Source organism: Panthera pardus, unplaced genomic scaffold (genome assembly GCF_024362965.1).
Source record: "Panthera pardus isolate Hobbes unplaced genomic scaffold, ASM2436296v1 HiC_scaffold_16, whole genome shotgun sequence".
Classification (NCBI taxonomy): Eukaryota; Metazoa; Chordata; class Mammalia; order Carnivora; family Felidae; genus Panthera; species Panthera pardus.
Window position 1 is genome coordinate 506,145 of NW_026526721.1, and position 26,562 is coordinate 532,706.

At 41.6% G+C, this 26,562-nt stretch overlaps 1 protein-coding gene across 4 annotated transcripts in view; it reads left to right on the plus strand.

Annotated features, from left to right (window-relative positions):
• Nucleotides 1–26,562, plus strand: part of MCM3AP (minichromosome maintenance complex component 3 associated protein) — a 55,054-nt gene that overhangs the window by 20,714 nt on the left and 7,778 nt on the right. For 3 of the 4 annotated variants that reach the window (XM_019434630.2, XM_019434632.2, XM_019434629.2), the window contains exons 15-24: nt 6,535–6,666; nt 7,073–7,186; nt 12,681–12,833; nt 14,377–14,574; nt 15,146–15,214; nt 15,296–15,430; nt 18,253–18,406; nt 24,242–24,512; nt 24,725–24,822; nt 25,709–26,099. In XM_019434630.2, the coding sequence (XP_019290175.2) occupies nt 6,535–6,666; nt 7,073–7,186; nt 12,681–12,833; nt 14,377–14,574; nt 15,146–15,214; nt 15,296–15,430; nt 18,253–18,406; nt 24,242–24,512; nt 24,725–24,822; nt 25,709–26,099 (1,715 nt within the window). The remainder of the gene's footprint in view (nt 1–6,534; nt 6,667–7,072; nt 7,187–12,680; nt 12,834–14,376; nt 14,575–15,145; nt 15,215–15,295; nt 15,431–18,252; nt 18,407–24,241; nt 24,513–24,724; nt 24,823–25,708; nt 26,100–26,562) is intronic. The other variant, XM_019434631.2, reaches the window with a different exon arrangement.

The following is a 26,562-nucleotide window of genomic DNA, read 5'->3' on the forward strand; positions in this document are numbered from 1 at the left end:
TCCTCACCTTTTCTTTGTCAATGGCATGGAGTTCTTGTTTGTGTGTGCTTTTTGAGCAATGTTAGGTTTATTAAAATGTAAATTGAAAACTTGTTTTTTTTTTTAAACTTTAAACGTGCCTTTAAATTCTAGTAAAGTAAAAATTTGTTTATTCTCTGTTAAGAATTAAAAATACTTTATGTGATCTGGGATTGTTTTACTTTATAAATTTGACGGGTGAAATTTCCTTAAACGTTTTCTATAATTTGCATCTTATATTGTGATGAAATTTCTTCAGAGATTTCAAGCTACACTTATAAATTTTATATATTTGATTCTAATATTTTAAATATCTAGTCTTAATAAATTTAATAATGAAAATCTTTCTGGGGCGCCTGGGTGGCTCAGTTGATTAAGCATCCGACTTCAGCTCAGGTCATGATCTCATAGTTCGTGGGTTTGAGCCCCGTGTTGGGCTCTGTGCTGACAGCTCAGAGCCTAGAGCCTGCTTCGGATTCTGTGTCTCCCTCTCTCTCTGTTCTTCCCTGCTCGTGCTTTGATTCTTTCTCTCTCTCAAAAACAAATGAACATTAAAAAAGAAATTTAAATAATGAAAACCTTTCTAAGCGTTTAAAAAACTTTCATAAAGTTAATTAAAGCCAATTAATGTAGTAAATCAGATTCCTTTTTTTAATGTTTTTTTTTAGAGAGAGAGAGAGAGAGGGAGAGAGCACAAATGGGGGAGGGGCAAAGAGAGAGGTGGACAGAGGATCTGAAGCAGGTTCTGTGCTGACAGCGGGGAGTCCAGTGCAGGGCTGGAACTCATGAACCGTGAGATCATGACCTGAGCTGAAGTCAGACACTTAACCTACTGAGCCACCCAGGTGTCCCAGTAAACCAGATTTTTTTTTTTTTTTAATGTTTATTTTTGAGACAGAGAGAGACCGTGCATGAGCAGGAGAGGGGGCAGAGAGAGAGGGAGACACAGAATCTGAAGCAGGCTCCAGGCTCCAAGCCGTCAGCACAGAGCCTGATGTGGGTCTTGAACTCACAAACTGTGAGATCATGCCCTGAGCTGAAGTTGGATCCTTAACTGACTGAGCCACCCGGGTGCCCCTAGTAAATCAGACTCTTAAGGATTTTAAACATGTTTTAAAAATCCTAGGGTGCCTGGGTAGCTCAGTAGGTTGAACTTCCAGCTCTTGATTTTGGCTCAGGTCAAGATCCCAGGGTCATGGATGGAGTTGAGCCTTGAGCGTGGAGCCTGCTTAAGATTCTTTAGGGGCGCCTGGGTGGCTCAGTTGGTTAAGCGGCCGACTTCGGCTCAGGTCATGATCTCGCGGTCCGTGAGTTCGAGCCCCACGTCAGGCTCTGTGCTGACAGCTCAGAGCCTGGAGCCTGTTTCAGATTCTGTGTCTCCTCTCTGCCCCTTCCCCATTCATGCTCTGTCTCTCTCTGTCTCAAAAATAAATAAACATTAAAAAAAAAAAAAAAAAAGATTCTCTCTCTCGCTCTGCCCTCCCCCGCATTTTGCATGCTTGCTCTCACTCTCAAATAAAAAAAGAAAAAATTCTATTACATATGAAACCACACAATGATTAAAAAGCATTATTTTACCTGTATAAATGTAGATGACTCAAAAGGATTAATTTTATTGATTCATTTTCTTATACTAGAGTCAGGTACATATTTTCTGTTTGCTTGAAATAAGAATAAATATGATTTCTGTTGGCTCAACTTATTTTGATAAAATGTACATAAAAAAATCAACCATTTTTATGTGTACAGTTCAGTGACATTAAGTACATTAATGGTATCCTTCACCACAGTCTATTTGCAGAACTTTTTTGTCATCCCAAACAGAAGCTAGACCCATTAGACAATAGTTTCCCATTCTTCTCTTTCCCCAACTCCTGGTAACCTCTATTCTACTTTCTGTCTTTATGAGTTTGTCTTTTTTAGGTACCTCACATGAGTGGCATCATAATAGCATTTGTCCTTTTTTGTCTGACTTTTTTTAGACACAAGAATGTTTTCAAGTTCATCTACATTGTAGCGTGTGTCAGCATTTTATTCCTTTTTATGGCTGAATAATACTCTTATTAAAATGTACAGTTGATCCTTGACCAACATGGGGAGTTAGGGGTGCCAACCCCCTGTGCAGTCAAAAACCGAGTATAACTGGGGCGCCTGGGTGGCTCAGTCAGTTAAGCGTCCAACTTCAGCTCAGGTCATGAACTCCTGGCTCATGGGTTCAAGCCCCATGTCGGGCTCTTTCTTGACAGCTCAGAGCATGGAACCTTCTTCACATTCTGTCCCTGTCTCTCTCTTTGCCCCTCCCCTGCTTGCGCACTCTCTCTCTCAAATATAAACAAACATTAAATTAAAAGATCAAGTGTGACGTTTGACTTCCCAAAATCCTAACTGTTTACAATTTGTGGATTGGAAGCCTTACTGATAATATCGATAGTCAACATATGTTGTGTATGTTAAGGTATTAAATACTGCATTCTCACAATAAAGTAAGCTAGAGAAAAGAAATGGTTATTCAGATCATCGGGGAAAAAACAAGGAAGAGAAAGTATACTTACAGTATTCTATGTGTAAGTGGTCCTGTGCAGTTCAAACCTGTGTTGTTCAAGAGTCAACTTTATAAACATATGTAACGTGTATATACACCACATTTTGTTCATTTATTGATGGACCCTTGGGATTATTTCTACCTTTTGATTATGCTACCTTCTGAATAATGCTGTTACGAACATTGGTTTACAAATAACTGATTCCCTGATTGCAGTTCTTATGGGTGTAAGCCTAGGAGTGGAATTACTAGATCATATGATCTATTTTTAACTTTTTAAACAACTGCCAAACTATTTTCTGCAGCAGTTGCACCATTTTATATTCTCACCAGCAGTGCACAAGGATTCCATTTTCTCTACCTTCTTGCCAACACATAGTATCTTTTTTTTAAAAAAATGTTTTTATAGTAACTATCATAATGGGTGTGAAGTGGTATCTCATTGTAGTTTTGATTTGCACTTCCCTAGTAACTAACGATGTCGAGCATGTTTTTGTGTGCCTATTGGTCTTTTGTGTATCTTATTTGGAGAAATCTATATTTAAGTCCTTTGGCCATTTTTGAATTGTTTTTTTGTTGTTGAGTTTGTAGGAGTTCTTTTATGTTCTGGATTTTAATCCCTTTTCAGATATATGATTTGCACATATTTTTTCCCAGTCTGTTTGGGGATGTCTTTTCTGTGTCTTTTCATTCTCTTGATAGTGTCCTTCAATCTACACAAGTCTTAAATTTTATAGAGTCCATTTTTTTTGTTTTGTTTTATGTAGTCCATTTTATCTAATTTTTCTTTTGTTGCCTGTGCTTTTGGTGTCATGTTCAAGAAATTGCGAAATCCAACGTTATTATTTCCCTGTGTTTTCTTCTAAGACCTTTATAGTTTTAGCTCTTAAGTGTAGGTCTTCAATCCATGTTGGTTTCGTTTTCATATATGGTGTAAGATAAAGATTCAACATCATTCTTTTGTATATGAGTACTTAGTTTTATCAGCACCAGCTGTTGAAATAACCGTCTTTTCCTCTTTGAATGGTCTTGGCACCCTTGTTGAAAATCAATTGGCCATATACGTGAGGGTTTCTTCCTGGATTCTCTAGTCTGTTCTGTTGATCCATATGTCTGTTTTAGTATCGCATTGTTTTGATTACTGTAGTTTTGTAGTAAGTTGTAGTAAGCTTTGAAATCACAAAGCATGAGTCCTTCAAATTTGTTTCTCTTTTTCAAGACAGTTTCACTATTTGGGGTCCCTTGAAATTCCATATGAATTTTAGGATGAATTTTTCCCAAATCTCTTTGGGATTTTGATAGTGATGCATTGAATCTGTTGATTGCTTTGGGTAGTGTTGACATCTTAACATTAAGTCTTCCAGTCTAGGGGCACCTTGTTTGCTCCGTTGGTAAAGCAGGCGACTCTTGACCTTGCGGTTGTGAATTCAGTCTCCATGTTGGGCATAGAAGATTACTATTATATATTTTTTTAAGGTTTCTAAAAAATGTTGACTCTATTTAGTGTTTATTTTTGAGAGAGTGCAAGCTGGGGAGGGGCAGAGAGATGGGACAGAGGATATGAAGGGGGGCTCTGTACTGACAGCAGCAAGCCCGATGAGGGGTTCAAACTCATGAACTGTGAGATCATGACCAGAGCTGAAGTTGGGCACTTAACCGACTGAGCCACCCAGGTGCCCCATAGATTATTTTTAAAGGTTTTTTTCTTTTCTTTCTTTTCTTTCTTTCTTTCTTTCTTTGAGAGAGAGGGAGGGAGACAGCATGCACGTGCATGTGTATGTGTGGAGGGGCAAAGAGAGAGGAAGAGAGAATCCCAAGCAGGCCCCACCTTGTCAGTGTGGAGCCTGACGTGGGGCTCAGTCTCATGAACCATGAGATCATGACCTGAGTTGAAATCAAGACTCAGACACCTAACCGAGTGAATCACCCAGGTGTCCCAGATGATTGTTTTTTTTAAAAAGTCTTCCAGTTTATTCACATGGGCTTTCTGTTTGTTCGGGTCATCTTTAATTTCAGCAGTGTTTTGTGCTTTTCATTGTACATGTCTTTAATTTCCTTGATTAAATTTATTCCTAATTGCTTTATTTTTCACTGCTATTGTAAATCAGATTGTTTTAATTTTATTTTTAGAACGCTCATTGCTAGTGATAGAAATAAATACCATTGAATTTTTGATCCTTATATTCCAGTTTTGCTAAACTTGTTTATTAGTTCTAATAGGTTTTGAGTGGATTTCTTAGGATTTTCTGTGTACAGGATCATGTCCTCAATGAATAAAGTTTTCTTTCTAGTTTAGATGTTTTTTATTTTTCTGTAATCTCCAATATGGTATTGAATAGAATCAGCAAATAGGACATCCTTGTTTTGTTCCTGGTCTTAGAGGAAAAACTTTGTCTTTCATATCTGAATCTGATGCTAGCTGTGAGTGTTTCATATATAGACTATATCGTGTCTAGTGTCTAGTGAGTGTTTCATATATAGACTATATCGTGTCTATTTCTATTTTTTTTTTTAGTGTTTTCATCATGAAACTGGTGCTGAATTTTGTCACATGCTCTTTCTGCATCAATTGAGATGATCACGTGGGTTGTCCCCCCTTCAGTTCATTAATGTGTTTGTATTACATTGTTTTTCATTTGTTGAACTATTCCTTGCATTCCAGGAGTAAATCCCACTAGGTTATTTTGTATAATCTTTTAAATATATTGGTGAATTTTGGTTTGCTGTTTTGTTGAGGATTTTTTTTACTGTCAGTATGCATAAGGGATATTGGTGTATGGTTATTTATTTATTTTTGAGAGAACGTGAGTGTGAGCGAGGGGCAGAGAAAGGGAGAGAGAGAATCCCACAAACTGCAGAGAGAGAGGAAGACAGAGTTCAGAGCTTGGAATGGGGCTCGAGCTCACCTGATGCAGGGGTCAAACTCAAGAACTGTGAGATCACGACCTGAGCTGAAGTCAGATGCTTAACTGACTGAGCCACCCAGGCACCCCTGGTGTGTGGTTGTCTTTTTTTTAAATTTTTTTTTAACATTTATTCATCTTTGAGAGACAGAGACAAAGCGTGAGACAGAGACGCTTAACCAACTGAGCAAGGCAGGCGCCCAGGTGTGTGATTTTCTTATAGTGTCTTTTTCTGGTTTTGGTTTCAGATAGAGTAATGCTGGCCTCAAGTGTTAAAAAGTGTTTCTTCCTCTTTAGGTTTTTGGAAGAGTTTGAGAAGGGCTGTTCTTCTTTTAAGTGTTTGATAGAATTAATGGTGAAGCCATCTGGTTCTGGACTTTCCTTTTTTGGGAGGGGTTTTTGGTTTTTATTTTTGTTTTTGTTTTTTTAATTTTTTAATTTATTTTTGAGACAGAGAGAGACAAAGCATGAACGGGGGAGGGTCAGAGAGAAAGGGAGACAGAATCTGAAGCAGGCTTCAGGCTCTGAGCTGTCAGCACAGAGCCTGACATGGGGCTTGACCTCACGGACCGTGAGATCATGACCTGAGCTGAAGTTGGATGCTTAACTGACTGAGCCACCCAGGTGCCCCTTGGGAGGGGTTTTTGAAGACTCAATGAATCTCTTTACAAGTTACAGGTCTATTCAGATTTTCTTTTTTTTTTAATGTTTATTTTTGAGAGAGAGAGCATGTGCGTGCACATGGCGGCGGCGGGGGACAGGAAGAGATGGGCAGAGGATCCAAAGTGGGTTCCAGGCTGACAGCAGAAGAGGCTAACTCAGGGCTCGAACTCACAAACTGTGAGATTATGACCTGAGCCAAAGTCAGATGGCTTAACCAACTGAGCTACCTGGGCACCCCATTCAGATTTTCTGTTTTTACATGAGTCAGTTTTGATTGTATGTTTCTAACCACATGCTTAATTTTTATGCTAAAAGCTAAATATATATTTTTTCCTTGTTAATATTAGAAGTTATGTGGCTTCCTTGGCTTTTATTTATTTAGAATCGTATCCACTTTTCTCTGCATAGTGTTTCCAATGCTGCTATGGAGGAGCTGTTAACAGCTGCAACCACAGGCATTTTGAGGCACATTGCAGCTGAGGAAGTGTCTAAGGAAAGGGAGCGAAAGGAGGAGGAGAGGCGGCAGGCTGAAGAGGAAAGGTGAGTGTGTCGTGTTCCTGCAGTGCGCCTGAGGTCGGGGTGTGTGGACAAAGGACAGAATTCACCCTGGTCTAGGATGCTCTTACTGTTGTCCATTGCACTAGCATGAAACCCATGGCTCACCCAGCATCCTCATGCAGTGCAGCTCAGGGAGTGGGTGGGGGTCCTGAGGCCACACCCACCTTGTGAGCAGCAGCCCTCCGTGTAGCTGGAGTTGGGGGTAAGAGTGGTGGTCAGGGGAGCTGGGGTGTGGGTGGCTGTGTGTCATGTCTGGTGGGATTAGAGGAGTGGGCCTGCCAGCTTATTAGGAGGCACAACTCAAATCCCGACCCATGAGGTCACGGAGTGTACTGACACTTTTTATTCTTAAACATTACTCTTGTGCTTTTTTTTCTTTTACCCTTAGGTTGAAACAAGAGAGAGAACTGGTGTTAACTCAGCTGAGCCATGGCCTGGCTACAGAGCTGACAGAACTTGTGGTGACAGAATGCGTGAGGGAAACCTGCTCCCAGGAGTTGAAGTAAATGAAGTTGTAGTTTGAGGGTGTGGGCTGGTGGGACAAAATGGGGTTTTTGAAGTGCTGTGGCCAGGCTGGTGAAGTTCAGGCTAGCTGTGTTTCACTTGGACAGGGGGGTAGCATATCTTTTGGATAGCCAAACAGTAAAATGCCATCCATGTACTTGGTATGTGTTGCCTACAGAGAGGGCCTCACTTACATACACTCTCATCCTCATTGTGGACCCTGCGCTGGGTGTGGGCAAGTGTCTGTTAGCAAAATAATTCATTGGCAGTCTTGTACACCAAGTCATTTACCATTAATTTTCTCAAGTAGGAGGTCCCTTCCCTTGTTTCAGATGTTAAAAGATCATTTTGAGCCATCTCACTTAAGAACTTTATTAACTTTTTAAAAATTGAAGTGTAATTAACATGCAGTGTTATATTAGTTTCAGGTGTACAACATGTTGATTTGAAAGTTTTATAAATTATTCAGTGTTCACCATGATAAGTGTATTCATCACTTGTCATGATGCAACGTAATTACAATATTATTTACTATATTGTCTCTTTTATTTTTTATTTGTAGATATCTTCTCCCATCATTGGGTTGCCTTTTTATTTTGCTGATGGTTTCCTTCACTGTGCTAAACCTTTTTACTTTGGTATAATCTCAGTAGTTTATTTTTCTTTTGTTTCCTTTGCCTGAGGAGACCTACCCATAAATATGTTGCTAAGGCTGATGTCCCAAGAGATTGCTGCCTATGTTTTCTTTTAGGAGTGTTAAGGTTTCAGGTCTCAGATCTCAGATTGAGGTCTTTAATCCATTTTGAGTTCATATTTCTGTGTGTAGTGTGAGAAAGTAGTCCAGTTTCATTCCTATGCATGTAGCTGTCCAGTTTTCCCTACACCATTTGTTGAAAAGACTGTCTTTTACCCATTGTATATTCTTGCTTCCTTTGTTTATAGACAATTGACCATGTAGGTAGGGGCCCTCTATCCTGTTCCATTGTCTGTGTGTCTCTTTTTGTGCCAGTACCATACTATTTTGATCACTATAGTTTTGTAGATTATGAAATCTAAGAGTGTGATACTTTCAACTTCGTTATTCTTTCTCAAGTTTGGTTTGACTATTTGAGGTCTTTTTGGTTCCATAAAGATTTTAGGATTATTTGTTTTTGTTCTGTGAAGAATGCTATTGGTGTTTTGATAGAGATTATATTGAATTTGTAGATTGCTTTGGGTATTATGGACACTTTATTAATATTCTCTTTCAACCCATGAGCATGGAATACCTTTCCATTTGTGTCCTCTTCAGTTTCTTTAATCAGTGTTTTATAGTACAGGTCTTTTACCTCATTGGTTAAATTTATCCTTGCTGTTTTATTCTTTTTGGTGCAACTGTAAATGGTATTGTTTTCTTAATTTCTCCTTCTACTTCATTATTAGTGTATAGAAATGCAACAAATTTCTGTGTATTAATTTTGTATCCTACAACTTAATTGAATTCATTTATAAGTTCTTATAGTTTTTTGGTGGAGTCTTTAGGGTTTTCTGTATGTAGTATCACATCATCTGCAAATAGTGACAGTTTTACTTTTTTAACAATTTGGATGTTTTTATTTCTTTTTCTTGTTTTATTGCTATGGCTGGGACTTCCAATACTATGTTGAATACAAGTGGTGAGAGTGGGCATCCTTGACTTGTTATTGATCTTAGAGGAAAAGCTCTCAAGTTTTTCACCGTTGAATATGATGTTAGCTGTGAGTTTTTCATATATGGCTTTTATTATGTTGAGGCTTTTATGATGTTTATTATTTCATTTTGTTGAGGGTTTTTTATTATGAATGGGTGTTGCATTTTGTCAGACCCTTTTTCTGCATCTGTTGAGATGATCATATGGTTTTTATCCTTTCTTGTTGTGGTGTGTCATATTGATCGATTTGTGAATATTGACCAACATTTGTATCTCTGGAATAAATCCCACTTGACTGTGGTGAATAATGTTTTAATGTATTGTTGTATTCAGTCTGCTACTATTTTGTTGAGGATTTTCTCATCTGTGTTCATTAGAGAGATTGGTCTGTAATTTTCTGTTTTTGTAGTATCTTTGTCTGTTTTGGTATTAGAATAGTGCTGGTTTTGTAGAATGAATTTGGGTGTTTTGCTTCCTCTTCTCCTTTTTTGGAATATTTTGAGAACAGTAGGTATTAACTCTTATTTAAATATTTGGTAGAATTTACTTGTGAAGCCATTTGGTCCTAGACTGTTGTTTGTTGGCAGTTTTTTGATTACTGATTCCATTTCATTACTAGTAACCTTTTGAAATTTTCTGTTCCTTCCTATTTCAGTTTTAGAAGATTGTGTGTTTCTAGGAATTTATCTATTTCTTCTATGTTGTCCAGGTTGTTGGCATATAATTTTTCATAATATTTTCTTATAATCCTTTGTATTTTTGTGGTGTCAGTTGTTATTTCTTCTCCTTCATTTCTTATTTTATTTATTGGAATCCTCTCTTTTTTTGGATGAGTCTGGCTAAAGGTTTATCAATTTTGTCTATCTTTTCAAAGAACCAGCTCTTGGTTTTAGTAATCTTTTCTATGATTGTCTACTGTCAGTTTCATTTATTTTTGCTCTAATCTTTACTACTTCTTTCCTTCTATAAGCTTTGAATTTTGTTTGTTCTTTTTTTTCCCTAGCTCCTTTAGGTGTAAGGTTAGGTTGTTTGAGATTTTTCTTGTTTCTTGAGCCTGCATCACTATAAACTTCCCTCTTGGAACAGTTGCATCCCAAAGATTTTGAACTGTTGTGTTTTCATTTTCATTTGTCTCCATATATATATGTATATATATTTTTTTCTTTTTTGATTTCTTGGTTGACCCATTCATTTTTTAGTAGCATGTTGTTTAGCCCCCATGTATTTGTGTTCTTTCCAGATTTTTTTGTTGTAGTTGATTTATAGTTTTGTACTGTTGTGTTTGAAAGAGATGCTTGATGTGATTTCAGTCGTCTTAAATTTATTGAGACATGTTCTGTGGCCTAACGTGATCTGTCCTGAGAACGTTCCATGTACACTTAAAGAATGTATTTTGCTGTTTTCGGATGAAATGTTCCATATATAACTGTCAGGCCCAGCTGGTGTGATACGTTGTTCAAAGAGACGGATTCCTTGTTGATTTTCTGTCTGGATGATCTATCCATGAAGTAAATATGGTGTTAAAGTCCTCTGTCATTACTGTATGTATTACTGTCGGTTTTTCTTCTTTGTCTATTAACATTTGCTTTATGTATTTAGGTGCTTCCATGTTGGGTGCATAGATACTTATAATTGTTATGTTCTCCTGTTGGGATTGTTTCCTTTATCATTACATCTCTTGTCTGTGTTTTGTCTCTTGCTATGATTTTTGTTTTAAAGTTTACTTTGTCTAAGTATTGTTATCTTGGCTTTTTTCCCCCTTCATTTGCATGGTATATGTTTTTCACCCCTTCACTTTCAGTCTATATGTCTTTAGGTCAGATGTGAGTCTCTTGTAGGCAGCATTTAGATGGGTCTTTTTTTTTTTTTTTTTTAAATGTGTATTTATTTTTTGAGAGAGAGACTGTGACAGCGTGAGTGGGGGAGGGGCAGAGAGAGACACACAGGATACTAAGCAGGCTCCAGGCTCTGAGCTGTCAACACAGAGCCTGGGGCAGGGCTCAAACTCATGGACCACAAGATCATGACCTGAGCTGAAGTCATGACCTGAGCTGAAGTTGGGCGCTTAACTGACTGAGCCACCCAGGTGCCCCTATGTATCTTATTTTTTTAATCCATTCAGTTACCCTGTATGTTTTGATTGGAGCATTTACATTTAAAGTAATTATTGATACGTATATACTTATGGCCATTTTGTTAATAGCTTTCTGTTTTTTCTGTAGTTTTTCTCTGTTCCTTTCTTTTGCTCTCTTCACTTGCGGTTTGATGGCTTTTTTTACTACTATGCTTGGATTCCTTTCTCTTTATTTTTTGTGTGTCTAGTATAGGTTTTTGATTTGTGGTTACCATGAGGCTTATATACTATAACATCTTATATGTTTAGTAGTTTATATTAAGTTGATGGCTGCCTAAGAACTTTATTAATTTCACTGTCAAGCTTCAGGGAAGAAAGAAGTTCAGTGTGCAGGGAAATCTGTCTTTGTGCCTAAACCACCCTGAGTGGCGCCTGGGTGGCTCATTCGGTTAAGCGTCCGACTTCAGCTCAGGTCACGATCTCACGGTCCGTGAGTTCGAGCCCCGCGTCGGGCTCTGGGCTGATGGCTCAGAGCCTGGAGCCTGCTTCCGATTCTGTGTCTCCCTCTCTCTCTGCCCCTCCCCCGTTCATGCTCTGTCTCTCTCTGTCTCAAAAATAAATAAAACCTTAAAAAAAAAAATTAAAAAAAAATAAATAAATAAAAAAAACCACCCTGAGGTAGCCCTGAAAGTGATGGACTGTACTATGGCAGAGCACAGATTCCATTGCAGATGGAGGACACAGCAAGGAGGCAGAGTGTTTTGTTTAATGTTTCTTTGCATCTTTAATAATTGGGAGTCTATTTCCCTGTTTAAGCACGAAACCTCATAAGTGATGGATCAATGTCTGTTCTTAATCCCAGGAAGGAGTGTTAGGAGATATGTAAGAGCTGGGACTTGATATATTTTTCCACAGTCCCAGGAGATCTGGGCTTCAGCTCAGCACCAGGACTGTCTCCACCTGCCATAGAGGACTATTGAAAACATGTCTTGCTTGTTTAAGCTTCTTTGATTTTTGTGACTAAATATATCTGGTAAAATTGTTTGTGCTCCCTTGGTTGACAGAATTTTGTCATAAAAATCTCATTTAGATGCTGGTTTATATTGAGGGCCACTGCCATTTGAAACATGGGCTGCCAATCTTGGCTGCCAGCTCTTGGGACGCTTTTAATTGCAAACATCAGATAGTGCTGATGAGAAGGTGTTGTAGTTATTTTAATGGTCACTTGAAAATTAAAATTTGTAGCTAATTTATTAAGACAAAAGTTTATTTATTGACTGTCTACAAGGGCCTGATTGGACCTATAATCTAGTAGCCTATACCACTTTTGTCTTTTCCTCTGTCTTAACAGGTCTGTGCATTAAGTAAAATGAAAATCTTTTTTTTTTTTAATATTTATTTACTTATTTTTGAGAGAGAGAGAGAGAGAGCAAGCGTAAGCAGGGGAGGAACAGAGAGAGAGGGAGACACAGAATCCAAAGCAGGCTCCAGGCTCTGAGCTGTCAGCACAGAACCTGATGCGGGTCTCATGAACCGTGAGATCATGACCTGAGCTGAAGTCAGACGCTTAACTGACTGAGCCACCCAGGCGCCCCAAAGTAAAATGAAAATCTTAAAGCTTCTCTTGTGGGAGAGGCACAATTGCATTTCAGTAGTAAGGATGTGGAATCTTGCCACTTTTAGGGCAAGCCCTCAATGTATGTGGGCCCTGGGTACAGTGTCTCCCATCTTGATTATCCTCTTCTATAGGAATGCGGTGGAGACAGACCAGAGAGTCCGCATGGCCCGTTGCTGTGAGGATGTCTGTGCTCACCTGGTGGACTTGTTTCTTGGGGAGGAGATTTTCCAGACTGCAAAGGAGACCCTCCAGGAACTGCAGTGCTTCTGCAAGTATCTCCAGCGGTGAGTCCTGTGTCCTTACAGATGAAATGGATGCATGTGGGGAGAGCCTTTTACAAAGATGATACTTTCAGATATAGTCAATTATACATACCCACGAATATGTTCCTTCCTAAAGGGTAAACGCTAAGGGATAAATAAGGAATTAGATTGGGGGCTGTTTTGTATTTTGACAAGTATTCATAGGTTGCTCTCTGTCGTTTACCTAATGCTTTCGATGCAGGGAGATGGCTCTGAATAAGCCAAATAAATTCTAGCTGTGTGCACCCACATGGGTGAATTTCTAAAACTTATATAAGTGAAAAAAAGCAGTTTTTAGGGAAATCTGTACAACGTACAAACAGGGTATATTCAAACTAAATACATTGTTTTAAATTTATGTGATGGTACAACCCTAAAGAAGGGAAGGAAAATTAACGATCATAAACTTAGTGCAGCGGTTACCTTTGGGAGTGAGAGCGTGCATAATTGAGCAGGGCCCAGTGCTGGTCATGGCCACTGCTTCTTAATTGGATGGAAGTATGTGACTATTTTATCATGGATCTTTTTGTATTAAAATTTTTTTTTAAAAGTTTATTTTGAGAGAGAGTGCGTGAACAGGGGAGGGGCAGAGAGAGAGGGAGAGAGAATCCCAAGCAGACTCTGGGCCGTCAGCACAGAGCTTGATGTGGGGCTCGATCACATGAACTGTGAGATCATGACCTGAGCTGAGATCAAGAGTTGGATGCTTAGCTGACTGAGCCAACTAGGTGACCCTGTCGTTAATCTTTAAACTTGGGCTTGTACTGTGTATGTTGTATCATGTGTCATTTTGTAACAGCACTTAAAGTAAGAGTGTACTTGGAAGTTTAACCATATAAGAGGGAATATAGGGAGAAGCGAGTCTCCGTACCACGGAAGTCTCCATACCCATCTTCCTCCTCAGAAGCAGCAGCTGCTGAGTACGCATCCAGAAGCCTTCTGCCCTTTTTTGTGGTTGTTAGCACAGACGGCAGCATCTGTGCTAACCTGTCTTTACTCCACTCGAGGGAAGGCGGAGGCCTCACCACAGCAGCACATTGGACTCTTCCCAGGGTTGTCAGTGCAGCCAGAAAGGACCCATCTAGTTCTCCGGTGATGGACTTTCACATGGCTTCTCTTTTTAGCTATGGCAGAGTGCTGTGGTGGTCGTCCTTGTACAGACATCTCGTACAGGTGCACACATATCTGGAGAGAAGTTCCCATGAGTGGTGTTGGCTGGGTCAGAGTGTGTATCTTGTATCCATATCCATATCGCCAAGTTAGCGTCTAGAGATCATTGAGCTTCGGTGCTTCAGTTCACTACTTTTGTTGTTTACCACCACTCATCTGCTCTTGTGCATTTCCCATGCCTGAGTGTTAATTTTAATTGTTTCATTTCTTAGCTTGAGGACTATTGCTGAAAAAAACTTAAATGTATTGCCAGAAAATGTGCTTCCCTACGTTATAGCATTGGACTGTGGTTTTGCATTTGTCCTCGTAGTAACCTTGAAAATACCCAATGATGATACGTTGTTGTGCCCTCCAGGTGGAGGGAAGCCGTCGCAGCCCGGAAAAAACTGAGGCGCCAGATGCGGGCTTTCCCTGCAGCGCCTTGCTGTGTGGACATGAACAACCGCCTGAAGGCATTGGCACCCAGTGCAGAGTGCCCCATTGCTGAGGAGAATCTGGCCAAGGGCCTCCTGGATCTGGGCCATGCAGGGAAACTGGGCATCTCCTGCACCAGGTCAGCACTTGGCCTGCCATGGCCGCCTAGTGTTCCCCAGCCCCACCCGGCTTTACGGAGAGCGTGGATTAATGTGTGTGTTTGGAGGGAAGGTGGAGAGAATCAGAGAACGTGAAAATAGATGCAGGATATTCTTGAAGGTCGTCTCTTCCTCTAGTTCTGGATGTATGACTTGTGCTACATGCTTTGATTTCACACTCCTTTTCCACTTAAAACACTCAGGGCCTGGTAATTGAATTTTACTTAGAATCACATCTTTGTCTTCTGGTCTTTCTGGATACATCTATCAGTTTTCATTGGTGGAGTTTCTTCTGTCCCCATGACTGTTCTTGAGGGCAGGATTTTTGTCTGTTTACTACTCATCTCCCATGGCTTGATATTTGTGGAATGAACAAATTCTCTGACTGATCTGTTTATCAGAAAAAGTTTTCTTGGTCTCCTAACCATTCTCTATCAGGAGACACTATTAACCAGTTACTTTCCACTCAGAACATCAGTAAATATTCACCAAATTCCTTTCATGGGTACTGAGGTGGCCTCATGAAGGCACAGTGTCTTCCTTTCTTTGTAGGTTACGGTGGCTCAGGAACAAGACAGTGCACCAGATGAAGGTTCAGCACTTTTACAAGCAACTGCTGAGGTCTGTCATCCCTCTGCCATGTGTGCTTCTCCTGCATGGGACTTGTGCACTGGCTTACCCTCTGTGCTCTGTTCCTTCCAGTGATGCAGCATGGACACCCCTGGACCTGCCATCCCTCGTGGCCAAGTACCTCCCTGGAAGGTGGGAGCGTGTGTTTTGGAAGCTGGTGCTGGTGTTGCCTGATGGAGAAGAGCAGTCCCCAGGGAGTCCTGGCAGGTCAGGAAGGGTTTCCCTCCCTGGGCTTTGAGGTTGAGAAAGTGGCTTCAGGAGGTGGAGTTTTACAGGAGGATGGGAGGGACTCTGGCCCTTGTCGCACAGAGGAGTCCGAGCATGAATCTTGTGGCCAACAGAGAGTGGGCAAAGCAGTAGAGTTTACTGAGAGAAGGCATAAAGCTCTCAAGAGTGAGAGGGGTCCCGTCCCAACTGTTTTGCCACCAAGGATTTGTGTCCCTGACTTTTTATTGGGACCTTATCTGAAAGTTTGTGAGACTCCACTCCTGACACTGGCCCAGGCAGGTCTGGAATACGTTTATCCTTTTTTTTCCCAAAACCCCACCGCTACTTCAGCCTCCCACTTGTAGCTGCAGCCTGCCTCTCTGAGGGTCCTTTATCTAGCACTGCCTAATATTAGCCCTTTCCCTACTCAGAATGACTTCTCTCGAGAGCATGAGGCGTGAGGGACTTGCGTAGTCTGTTTGGTTTGTGATTTGAAGTTGACACTTGAGAATATTAAAATTTTTATCCTGTAAATTGGACAATAGTCTGTATCCAAAAACATTTAAGAGTTGATCCTTTTTTTTAAATTAAGTGATTTTTTAATTTACATCCAAGTTAGTTAGCATATAGTGTAACAATGATCTCAGGAATAGATTCCAGTGATTCATCCCCTATGTATAACACCCAGTGCTCATCCCAACAAGTGTCTTCCTTAATGTCCCTTACCCATTTAACCCATCCCCACTCCCACACGCCCTCTTTTTTTTTTAATGTTTATTTGTTTATTTTGAGAGAGAGAAAGTGAGTATAAATAGGGTAGGGGCAGAAGGAGAGAGAGAGAGAGAGAGAGAGAGAGAGAGAGAGAATCCCAAGCAGACTCTAAGCTGCCAGCACAGAGCCTGATGAGGAGCTCGAACCCATGAACTGTGAGATCATGACCTGAGCTGAAATCAAGAGTCGGATGCTTAAATGACTAAGCCATCCAGGTGCCCCAAGAGTTGATCCTCTTTTAAAGTTATGGTGAGGTGTATTGATTAGAGCCCACATCATTTTAGACTCTTGGGGAAGACAGTTTGTAGTGTGTTTGCTATAGTTGCATTTTTTTTTTTTTAAAGGAAAAAAACTTCTGGCATATTTTAAAAGATTTCTAAGAAATTGACGTAGCATTACGTGTATTTCCTACAACCAGACTGCTTCCAGAAGTCATGTTTAAAGCAATTACAGAACATGTTTTCTTTTTTAGCAGCTTTATTGACATGAATTCACATATCATAAATTTCACCCATTTAAAGTTTTCATTTCATTGGTTTTTAGTATATTCACAGAGTTGTGCAACTACCTCCACCATCTAATTTCCAAAACAGTTTTTACCTACAGAGAAATCCCATATCCATTAGCAGTTACTCATCATTCCTCCCTGTCTTCAGCTCCCGGAAACCACTAATCTGTGTCCTGCCTTCCATGTATTTTCCTATTCTAGACGTTTTGTATAAATGGAGTCTCACAATGTGTAGGCTTATGACTAGCACTTTTCACTCAGCCATCATGTTTTCTGGGTTTATTCATGTTATAGCAGACAGTACTTTTTTTGTGTGTGGCTGAATAGTATTCCATCGTATGAACAAAACACATATTATTTGTTCAGTTGATAGTATTTGGGTTGTTTCCATTCTTTGGTTATTACGAGTAACGCTATGAAACATCCATGTATAACAGTGTGTGTGGACAGATGTTTGCAGGTCTGTTATATACCTAGACGTGGAATTGCTAGGTTGTGAGGTAACTTTATGTTAAGTCTTTGAGGAATTGCCAAACTTTTCCACAGTGGCTGCACCATTTACATTCCTGTTAGCATTGTTTGAGGGTATTAAGTTCTTTGAATACATTCCTTTTTAGGCAGTTACTCTTGGAAACTGCTTAACTAAGGAAAAAAAAAGTCATAAAGATTATAAGACAACTGAGCAAAGAAGAGAGTTGTCTTATATTAAAAATATTTAAATGGTGATTCATTTCTTAGAGTAGCTGTCTTCTGATTCACTAATAAGTTCACTTGGAAATATACATCACAGTAATTCTTAAGATCTCCAGCATGAATTTTTTTTTTAATGCTTATTATTTTTGAGAGGGAAAGAGCATACCCGCACACACAAGTGGGGCAGAGAGTGGGTGACAAAGGATCTGAAGCAGGCTCTGTGCTGATAGCAGCAAACTGATATGGGGTTTGAACTCATGAACTTCGAGATCATGACCTGAGCAGAAGTTGGACACTCAAACTGACTGAGCCACCCAGGCGCCCCTGTGTGAAACTTAATTCTGTAAAACATTTTTATAGTTGACCCTTGAATAACATGGGGTTTAGAGATGTCATTTCCCCTGACACAGTCGAAAATCTGAGTATAACTTTGACTCCCCCCAGAACTTAACTACTAATAGCTGCTGTTGACCAGAAACCTAACGTAGTCAACATTGTGTATTTATTTGTGTTTGTGTATATATGTATTTATCATATACTGTATTCTTACAATAAAGTTACAGAAAAGAAAATGTCATTAAGAAAATCATAAGGAAAACATACTTACAGTACTGAACTGTAAGAATGGATCAGGTTCATGAGTGCCCTCTCCTCTCGCCCCAGTAGATAGCCCAGGAGAGTTCCTTGGTCTAGTTTAAAATCACAGCCTGTTTTGTCCAGCTCAACTTTACAGTAACAGTTGGTGTCTGTGAACCTACATCTATGTGGTATTTCTTTTTCACTTTTCCTAAAAATCTTTATAGTTTAAATTTAGAATTCTTTTTCAAGTGTTATTTTCCTTTATTCACAGAATTTTAGCAAACTGGTTACAAGTCAAGTTCATGGGAGGTGATGGCTCAGTGGGCGACACAGGCACCATGGCTGGGGGAATTCAGACGCTTGCGCTGTTTCACGCTCTCAGCAGCAAAGGGGATCAGACAGTCGCTGTCAATGTGTGTATAAAGGTAGGTGAGAATCGTGTATTTACTTCTGTGATTTTCTTTTTTTTTAATTATTTTTTTTGAGAGAGAGACAGAGAGACACAGAGAGACAGAGCATGAGTGGGGAAGGGGCAGAGAGAGGACGACACACAGAATCTGAAGTAGGCTCCAGGCTCTGAGCCGTCAGCACAGAGCCTGATGTGGGGCTCGAACTCACGGACCACGGGATCATGACCTGGGCTGAAGTTGAATGCTGAGCCACCCAGGCGCCCCTGTGATTTTCTTATTTCACTCACTCTTAGACATTATTGGAATCATGGAAGTGCCTTGAAGTGGTTTTGAAGAAGTGTGGGAGGCTCAGAAGCCCGTATCATGTCTGTTCCTCTTTGTGTCCTGTTGACATCCCACGGACACCTACTTGGTGTGACATGCCAGGCTAGATTCTCAGGAGTGCTGTGAGCCTTAATCATCTCAGGTCAACAGACCTCTTTGAGAACTTGGTGAAAACTCAGAACCATCCTGACAAATGCATAGATGCACATAATTCAGGAACCCTGAACTCCTCCTTCATGGGCCTCTGATAATTAACCTAAGAAGTGTAAGAGAGCATTTCGCAAAAATACAGTGCCTGTTATATGTCACATGGTTTGCCAACAGCTAACATCTTTGCTATAATGGCTTCCTGATACATCAGGTCTTACAAGAGAGTAATTAATGGTTTTTAATCCTATGCAGTTTTCACTAAACTTGGTCCCACCAATATATATAAGTTCAGTATTGGGCATTTCAGGTCAGTTGGATTTGTTTTACATTCAACTTGTCCTAAGTTTTTGATCGTAAGTTCTAATTTTTGTTCTTCTATATAGGTGTTTGTTTAGTATAGATGTTAATTTTTTTTTAATTTTTCTTTATTCTTATTTAAGTAGAGTTGGTACACAATGTTATGTTAGTTTCAGGTGTACAATATAATGATTCCACAAATCTATACATTATGCTGTGCTCACCACAGTGTACCTACTGTCTGTCATCATACAGTGCTATTACAATACTATTCACTATATTTCCTATGCTGTACCTTTTATCCCCTTAATTATTCATTCCATGACTGGAAGCTCATACCTCCCACCCTCCTCCCATTTTGTCCAGCCCCCACTCCCTCCCTTGTGGGAACCATCGTCTGAGAGATTCTTATTTAACGAGAACCTATTTCCTCATTCGAATAAAGTCTACATAAATAAATTTTAGGTGTTAGCATATGTTCAGATAAACCCAGAAGTGTATTTTATTTGCTTGGGAAAGAACGATGCAGGGCGGAGAGTGTGGGCTTCCGTGTGGAGCAGACCTGGGGTTGTCAGCTGCTGCTCTGGCCAGCTTTTTGAGCCTAGGCGTGGTGCCCTCCGTAATGTAGTCCTGACTCACTGCACCAGGGTCTCATGAGGGTTAGCCAGGTTGCATGCTCAGAGTGCTCAGTGAGAACCCGCTGTCTACCCTCTGCCCTGACCAGAGGGTTTACAGTGCCCAGGCCTCTCCTCTTCCTAAGAAGGTCACCTTTGTGGCACACCCTGCTCATCTGCGTGTGATACTGTAATCCACATTCCTTCTGTCCTTGGAGCCTCTTCAAATTGTAGTTTGGTTATAGGGTTTTTATTTATTTTGTTCTTCCATTTTATGTTACTTATTTATTTTAATTTTTTTTTTTTTAATTTAAGCAAACTCACAACCCCAAGATCAAGAGTCTCATGTTCTTCTAACTGAGCCAGTCAGGCACTTTTGTTTTTCTATTTTAATATTATTTATTTTATTTTCTAAAAGTAAAAGTAATACATGTATAAAACCTTAGAAATATAAGGAAGTACAGAGGAAGCATAAAGATGATAAGAGCCATTTATGCTCTTGCCATTCAGAGGTAACAGTAATGTCTTGGTTCATGTTCTTCCCTTTTTTCCTGTGATCATAAAGTCAGACTTCACCTACTGGACAATTAGTTTGTTGTTGTTCTTGCCTTTATTCTTAAGTCTTTTAATCAAAGTAATATTTGCAGTACTTAGAAAGTCAGCTACATGTCATGATGCATAATGAGAGATAGCAGCCCCTGCCTCTCTCCTAGGGGTTGATTTCTGTTGTCTTCCCAAATCACATGCTTACACAGCTGTTTCTCAGTTTACCCACTTTAGATGTTCTCCACTGACTTCCCATTAAAATATATCTATTGTTGTATAACAAATTAACCCCAAACTTAGTTTAAAATAGTCAAGATTTGTTATCTCATAGTTTCTGTGGGTCAGAAGTCCAGGTGTGGTTTAATTGGGTCCTCTGGCTCAGGGTTTCTCACAAAGCAGAAATCAAGGTGTAAGCCAAAGCTCTGGTCTCATCCGAAAGCTTGACTGAGGGAAGAGCCACTTCCAAGCTCGCTCTTGTGGTTGTTGGCAGGATTCACTTCCTTATTGGCTGTGGCCAGGGCCTCTCCATGAGGCAGTGTGTAAGTTGGTAGCTGGCTGGGCAGGACGACAGAGTCTCTCTGTAACCTAATCTTAAAAGTGATGTCTTGTCACTTTTTTCTGATTCTGTCTGTTAGAAGCACGTCATGGCAGGGGACTGTGCAAGGGCATGAGCACTAGGGGGTGGGATCATGGGGCTGTCTTCGTGGCTGCACCCCGTGCCAAGTGAGGAGTGAATTGGTACACTATGGTCCCACCCAGCCTTCCTTAATTTCCAAGGTGGCTACATCATCACTTTATCTTATCTCAGTGAGTGGGGTCACATTTTGATGGCTGTGTGATTGCTGTTTGCCTCAGAACCAGCCAAGTGTTCTGTGACTATGTTTCTTAATTTTATTGCAAATTGTAGTTGCCTTCGTTTCTCACTTACATACTTTTCTCTGTATCTCTCATTAATTTTTACCCAAATGTGCCAGCAGGTGGGTTGTGTGCATCTTAGTAGAGTTTCAGATGCTCTCTCACTTCACCTTATCCCTTTGAGAAAGTGCCATCCTCTTGCTCTCCTGTGGGCTGATAGTGTCCCAGGTTGTGGCTGCCACTCGATCTCCATACCACTAGCATGGTCCTGCTCCTCCCCCTGCTAACCCTGTGATCTCAGGCAGGTTCCATGTGACTCTGTGCTCCCTGTGTAGGAGTGCTCTTATGATCCCTCTTTTATTAAAAAAAGAGATTTGATGCTCTTGTTTATTTGTATAGTAATACCAACCGGCTCTTGTTTTCTGAGGAGCTTTCCTGATGTTCACTTTGTTCATTTCTTCCCCTTCCCCAATTTTTACTTTGTGTCTTTGTTTCAGTTTTTAAACAATCTCTGACTGGCTTGTACCTCTTGGAGAGAAAGCCTGTCTCCTTCTTACATCATACTGCATTACCCATTCATTCAGGTATGCATTTCACAAGTATTTGTTGAGTGACTTCTCTGTCCCAAGTACTATTCCACATGCTGGGTTATAGCAGAGAACACATCAACACAAATCCCTCTTCTCAGGAGCTAATATCCTGGAGGGAGAAGGAAACTCGTGGGTAGAAAAATGTCAAGTGCTCCTCCTGGTTTATAATCCAAATTATGGCAGTCCTTCTCCCCTTTCCCATTCTTGCTTGCTGATACTTATTTTATTTTATCTTATTTTATTTATATATTTATTTCATTATGACTAATGCATTCCTTAATCCCCATCCCCCGTTTTACCCATCTTCCCACCTGCCTCCCCTCTGGTGACCATCAGTTTGTTTCCTATAAAGAGTCTGTTTCTTGGTTTGCCTTTCTCTTTTTCTTCATTTGCTCTGTTTGTTTTGTTTAATAAATTACACATGAGTGAGATCTTACGATCCCTCTTTTACCAAAGAGGGAACTGAGGCTCCAAGAAGTTAAACAAAATAGCCCTAGGCCACACAGCTGCCACATGGTGGCACTGCACACAGGTGCCCTTGAGGATGGAGTGAGCTGTACGTGTAGAGTTCCTAGAACAGCGCCTGACTAATACAAGTGCTTACTTGGTCCTGCCATTGACAGCAGCAGGGTGTGGGGTGTATCTTCCAGTTTCTTCCAAAGAAAGGATCTGTGGGAGCAGACGTTTTAGTTTTAGTCCTTGCCTCTTTGAAAATGTGTTTACCCTTGTATTTGCTTTGTGGTTCAGTGAGGTTTGTAGAAGTGTGGGTTGAAAGGTTTTTCCTTCCAGTTTTTCTCCCAAGGTCATCTGGCATCCAGAGTTGCTGTTGAGATGCCTGAGGTGATTCCTGTTCTTTTCTCTGTGGCCTGGTCTTGTTTCTCTCTGGAAGCCTGCTCTCTGACCCTGGGGTTCTGAAAATCCACTGGGGTATGCCTGGTGACGACTTCTTTTGCTCACTGTGCTGGGTTTGACGGGGTCCTTTCAGGCTGGAGAGTACTGTTTCACTTCTGGGATGTTTTTGCATCTCAGTGCTACCTATTTTCCTTCTTTTGTTTTTTGTTCTCTTGAATTCCTGTGACAGATGTTGGATCTTGTCAGTTAATTCTCTAAGCTTCTTATCCTTTCTATTCTATTTTCTGTTTTGTTTTTAAATATCATGCTCTGGGAGATTCATTGACTTTTTTTTTTTTTTTTTTTAATGTTTATGTATTTATTTATTGGGAGCGGGCAGAGAGAGAGAATCCCAAGCAGGGTCTGTGCTGTTAGCATGGAGCCCGATGTGGGGCTCAATCTCGTGAACTGTGAAATCATGACCTAAACTGAAATCAGGAGTCAGACACTTAACCAACAGCAACCCAGGTGCCCCAAATTGACTTTATATTCTATACATTCTACCAAAATTTTTATTCCATATGTATCATTCATTTTTTCTTACTGTTATTTGAATTTATCATATCATCTTGTGACTATTTTTAGATGCATCGAGAGGAAATTAGGATTTTTGAGGTCTGAGCTTTTTTATGTTCCATGCAGGATTTGTTTCCTTTGGGTTTCTCTTTCTTTATTATTCTGATCTCTCTCTTATGTTGGAGGCTCTCCTTGGACACCTTATCTGAGGCAGCCCATACCTGAGTGAGGCCCTAAAAGGCTGTCCATAAGCTCTGTGTTTGAGGTGGGGTTGCAGGTAGCTGAACAGCAAGCGTACAGTTTTTAGGGGGACTCCCAAGTGTCAGGATCTGCATGTTGTTTTCTTGGACTGTTTGGTTTCTTCGGGAAGGATTCGTCTTATCTCCTTGGCCAGCTGCTGATGGTCTTGGGACAGGTGGGGAGTGGCCAGTGCTCTGTCCCCTCCACTATGCTTGCATCATTTCAGGATAGGATGTCTGCCCAGGGGGCAGATTGCACTTAAAGGCCACCTGCAGGTGGGTGGATGACCTATAGGGCCACTGCGGTGGGTGTGACTTATCTGTGTGGTCCTGAACTTCACCTCTGGCTCTTGGTGCCACTGAATCTTGGTGCTCAGGGCTTTTGCAGGCTCAGTCAGCCTGGTTCCTTCCATACCTCCATCTGTAACTCTTAAGGCCTGGCTTCTTCTGCTTCCTTAATCTTAACAGTGATTGCTCCCATGTCTGTGATGCTCTCAAGAAACTGGTCAGAATCCCTTGTCTGCTATTGGTTTACCTTTACTCCCTTCTGTCGTTATGGGCTTTACCTGTTTGGGTTCTTTTGGGGGGGGGGGCGGTGCTTACCTGTTTTTATACCTGTTTAAGGGTAATTGTTAAGATTAAAGTAACATCTTCAAACACACTTCTAGCTAGAGGCTGAATTATCTGTTGACTTGGCTGTTTCTTGCACTAATCTACAGCCTCACGGAGGAGGGCAGCCCAGAGAGCAGTGAGCATTTGGTTGCGCTTATTCTGGGGCTCACATTCACTGCTGATTTGTCCCCTGGTGTGTCCCTCCTGATGGTCTAGATGTTGTTCCAGGTGGCTCACGGTGCTCTCAGCGACTGCGCCCTTGATGCTGTGGAGACGCAGAAGGAGCTCCTGGGAGCCAGTGGGCTCATGCTGCTGCTTCCCCCCAAAGTGGAGAGTGAGGACATGGCGGAGGAGGACGTGTACTGGCTGTCTGCGTTGCTACAGCTCAAGCAGCTCCTGCAGGCCAAGCCCTTCCAGCCTGCACTTCCACTTGTGGTCCTTGTACCTAGCCCAGGAGGGGATGTCATGGAGAAGGAAGTGGAAGATGGTTTGTGAAGGCAATTTCGTTTATGAACCAGCATGTTTAAAAATGGGTCGAGCCCCTGGTTTGAGGATGTGCTGGCAGTGTGGTGTGTGTAGGGAGTCGAGGGACAGCAGTGACTGGGAGCAGGGATGGGCGGGGTCAGTGCAGTGAGATGTGTTAGTTTGTCTGCACGCTGAGAGCATAAGACAGGTAACCTCTGTCTGTTTCTCTCAAAGGTCTGATGCTACAGGATTTGGTTTCAGCCAAGCTGATTTCAGATTATACCATTATTGAGATTCCTGATTCCATTAATGACTTACAAGGCACAACTAAGGTGAGAAGTCTTCATCATTTTTTTTTTTTTTTTTTTTTTATTTTTGGGACAGAGAGAGACAGAGCATGAACGGGGGAGGGGCAGAGAGAGAGGGAGACACAGAATCGGAAACAGGCTCCAGGCTCCAAGCCATCAGCCCAGAGCCTGACGCGGGGCTCGAACTCACGGGCCGCGAGATCGTGACCTGGCTGAAGTCGGACGCTTAACCGACTGCGCCACCCAGGCGCCCCAAAGTCTTCATCATTTTTAAAGGCCCGATAAGACATTTCAATTTTCCCCTTTTGTTCCGTCTTAAATGTAGTATATGTTACTGCTTGGATTTTTAACATTATATTTTGACAACTTAAGAAAATGTAAGCAGAAATCAAAATAAAAGACAAAATTTGCCTACAGTCCTGCTCTCTGAAACATATTAAATTGTTCATGTAAATTTTTTTTAGAGGTTTTGTTGTAATAGTTCCATTTTGGGAAAGAAGTGCCTGGAATTACGATGAAAGTAACTGTGGGAAGCTAGAGGGTGTGAGAGTATGTGGGTGTGCAGCAAGGTGCTGGGCTTCCTAAGCATGGGGGGCCCTGGCTTCCCTTTCGGTGCGTGGTGAAGGTGGTGTGCAGGGCTGGGTTACCTTGGGCCTGAGCCCTTCCAGGGTGACCCTGCAGGCTTTACTCCTCAGGATAAGATGGGACCTGGAGCCCCTCTCTGGGAGGCATAGGGGGCGGAACTCTAGTGCCGTGGAAGCTTCTGCCCACTTCCTAGTGTGGTTGAGAAGCTGGTGTTCCCTGTGGCACCTGCTGTGACAGCTGTGAGAGAGGTACTTTCGGGAAGCTCTTTCTGAAAAACAGGATGAACTGTTTAACCGAGTCTCTCCTGAATGTTTTTGCATCTCAGGTTTCACGGGCTGTGCAGTGGCTGGTCTCCCACTGCCCCTGTTGCCTTGACCTTTGCTGCCAGACCCTCATTCAGTACGTGGAAGATGGGGTTGGCCGTGAGTTTAGCGGCCGGTTTTTCCATGACAGAAGAGAGAGGCGGCAGGGCGGCCTGGTCTCACAGGAGCCTGGAGCCATCATTGAGCTGTTCAACAGTGTGCTGCACTTCCTGGCCTCCCTGGTGTCATCTGAACAGCTGTGCGACCTGTCCTGGCCTGTCACTGAGTTTGCCGAAGTAGGGGGCAGCCGGCTGCTTCCTCACCTTCACTGGAATGCCCCGGAGCACTTGGCCTGGTTAAGGCAGGCTGTGCTTGGCTTCCAGCTTCCACAGATGGACCTTCCACCCCCGGGGGGTACGTGCTCTTGCTAAGGGGTCCTGGCTGGGGAGGAATGTGGGACAGCTAAGTCTCCTGTTTTCCGTTCTTACTATAGTGATAATCTGGCAGGTATTGGGCGCTGATGTGAAATTTGTATGTCCTCATCCACTGTGCGCCCCCTGCTCCCACACTATACCCATTCACACCTGCCTTTGGGTTTAGGAGTCAGAGTTGGGGCTGTTTGTGGGGGGCTGTGGGCCCTTCATCACTAATAGAGCAGCCTGTGGGTGTCCGCACGGCCCAGGAAAGAACGTGGTAAGTGGTGTTGGCCTGAACACGTAGCCCAAGGCCCACGGTTTCTGAATTGACAGCAGGTTCTATCCTGCCTTTGCCGCAGGGTGTGGGGGCAAAGAGCGTGGGGACCAGGCAGCCCTGCCCACATTGCTGGCTCCGCTGGGACCATGACACTCTGTTACTTTAACACCAGTGTTCCTTCTTT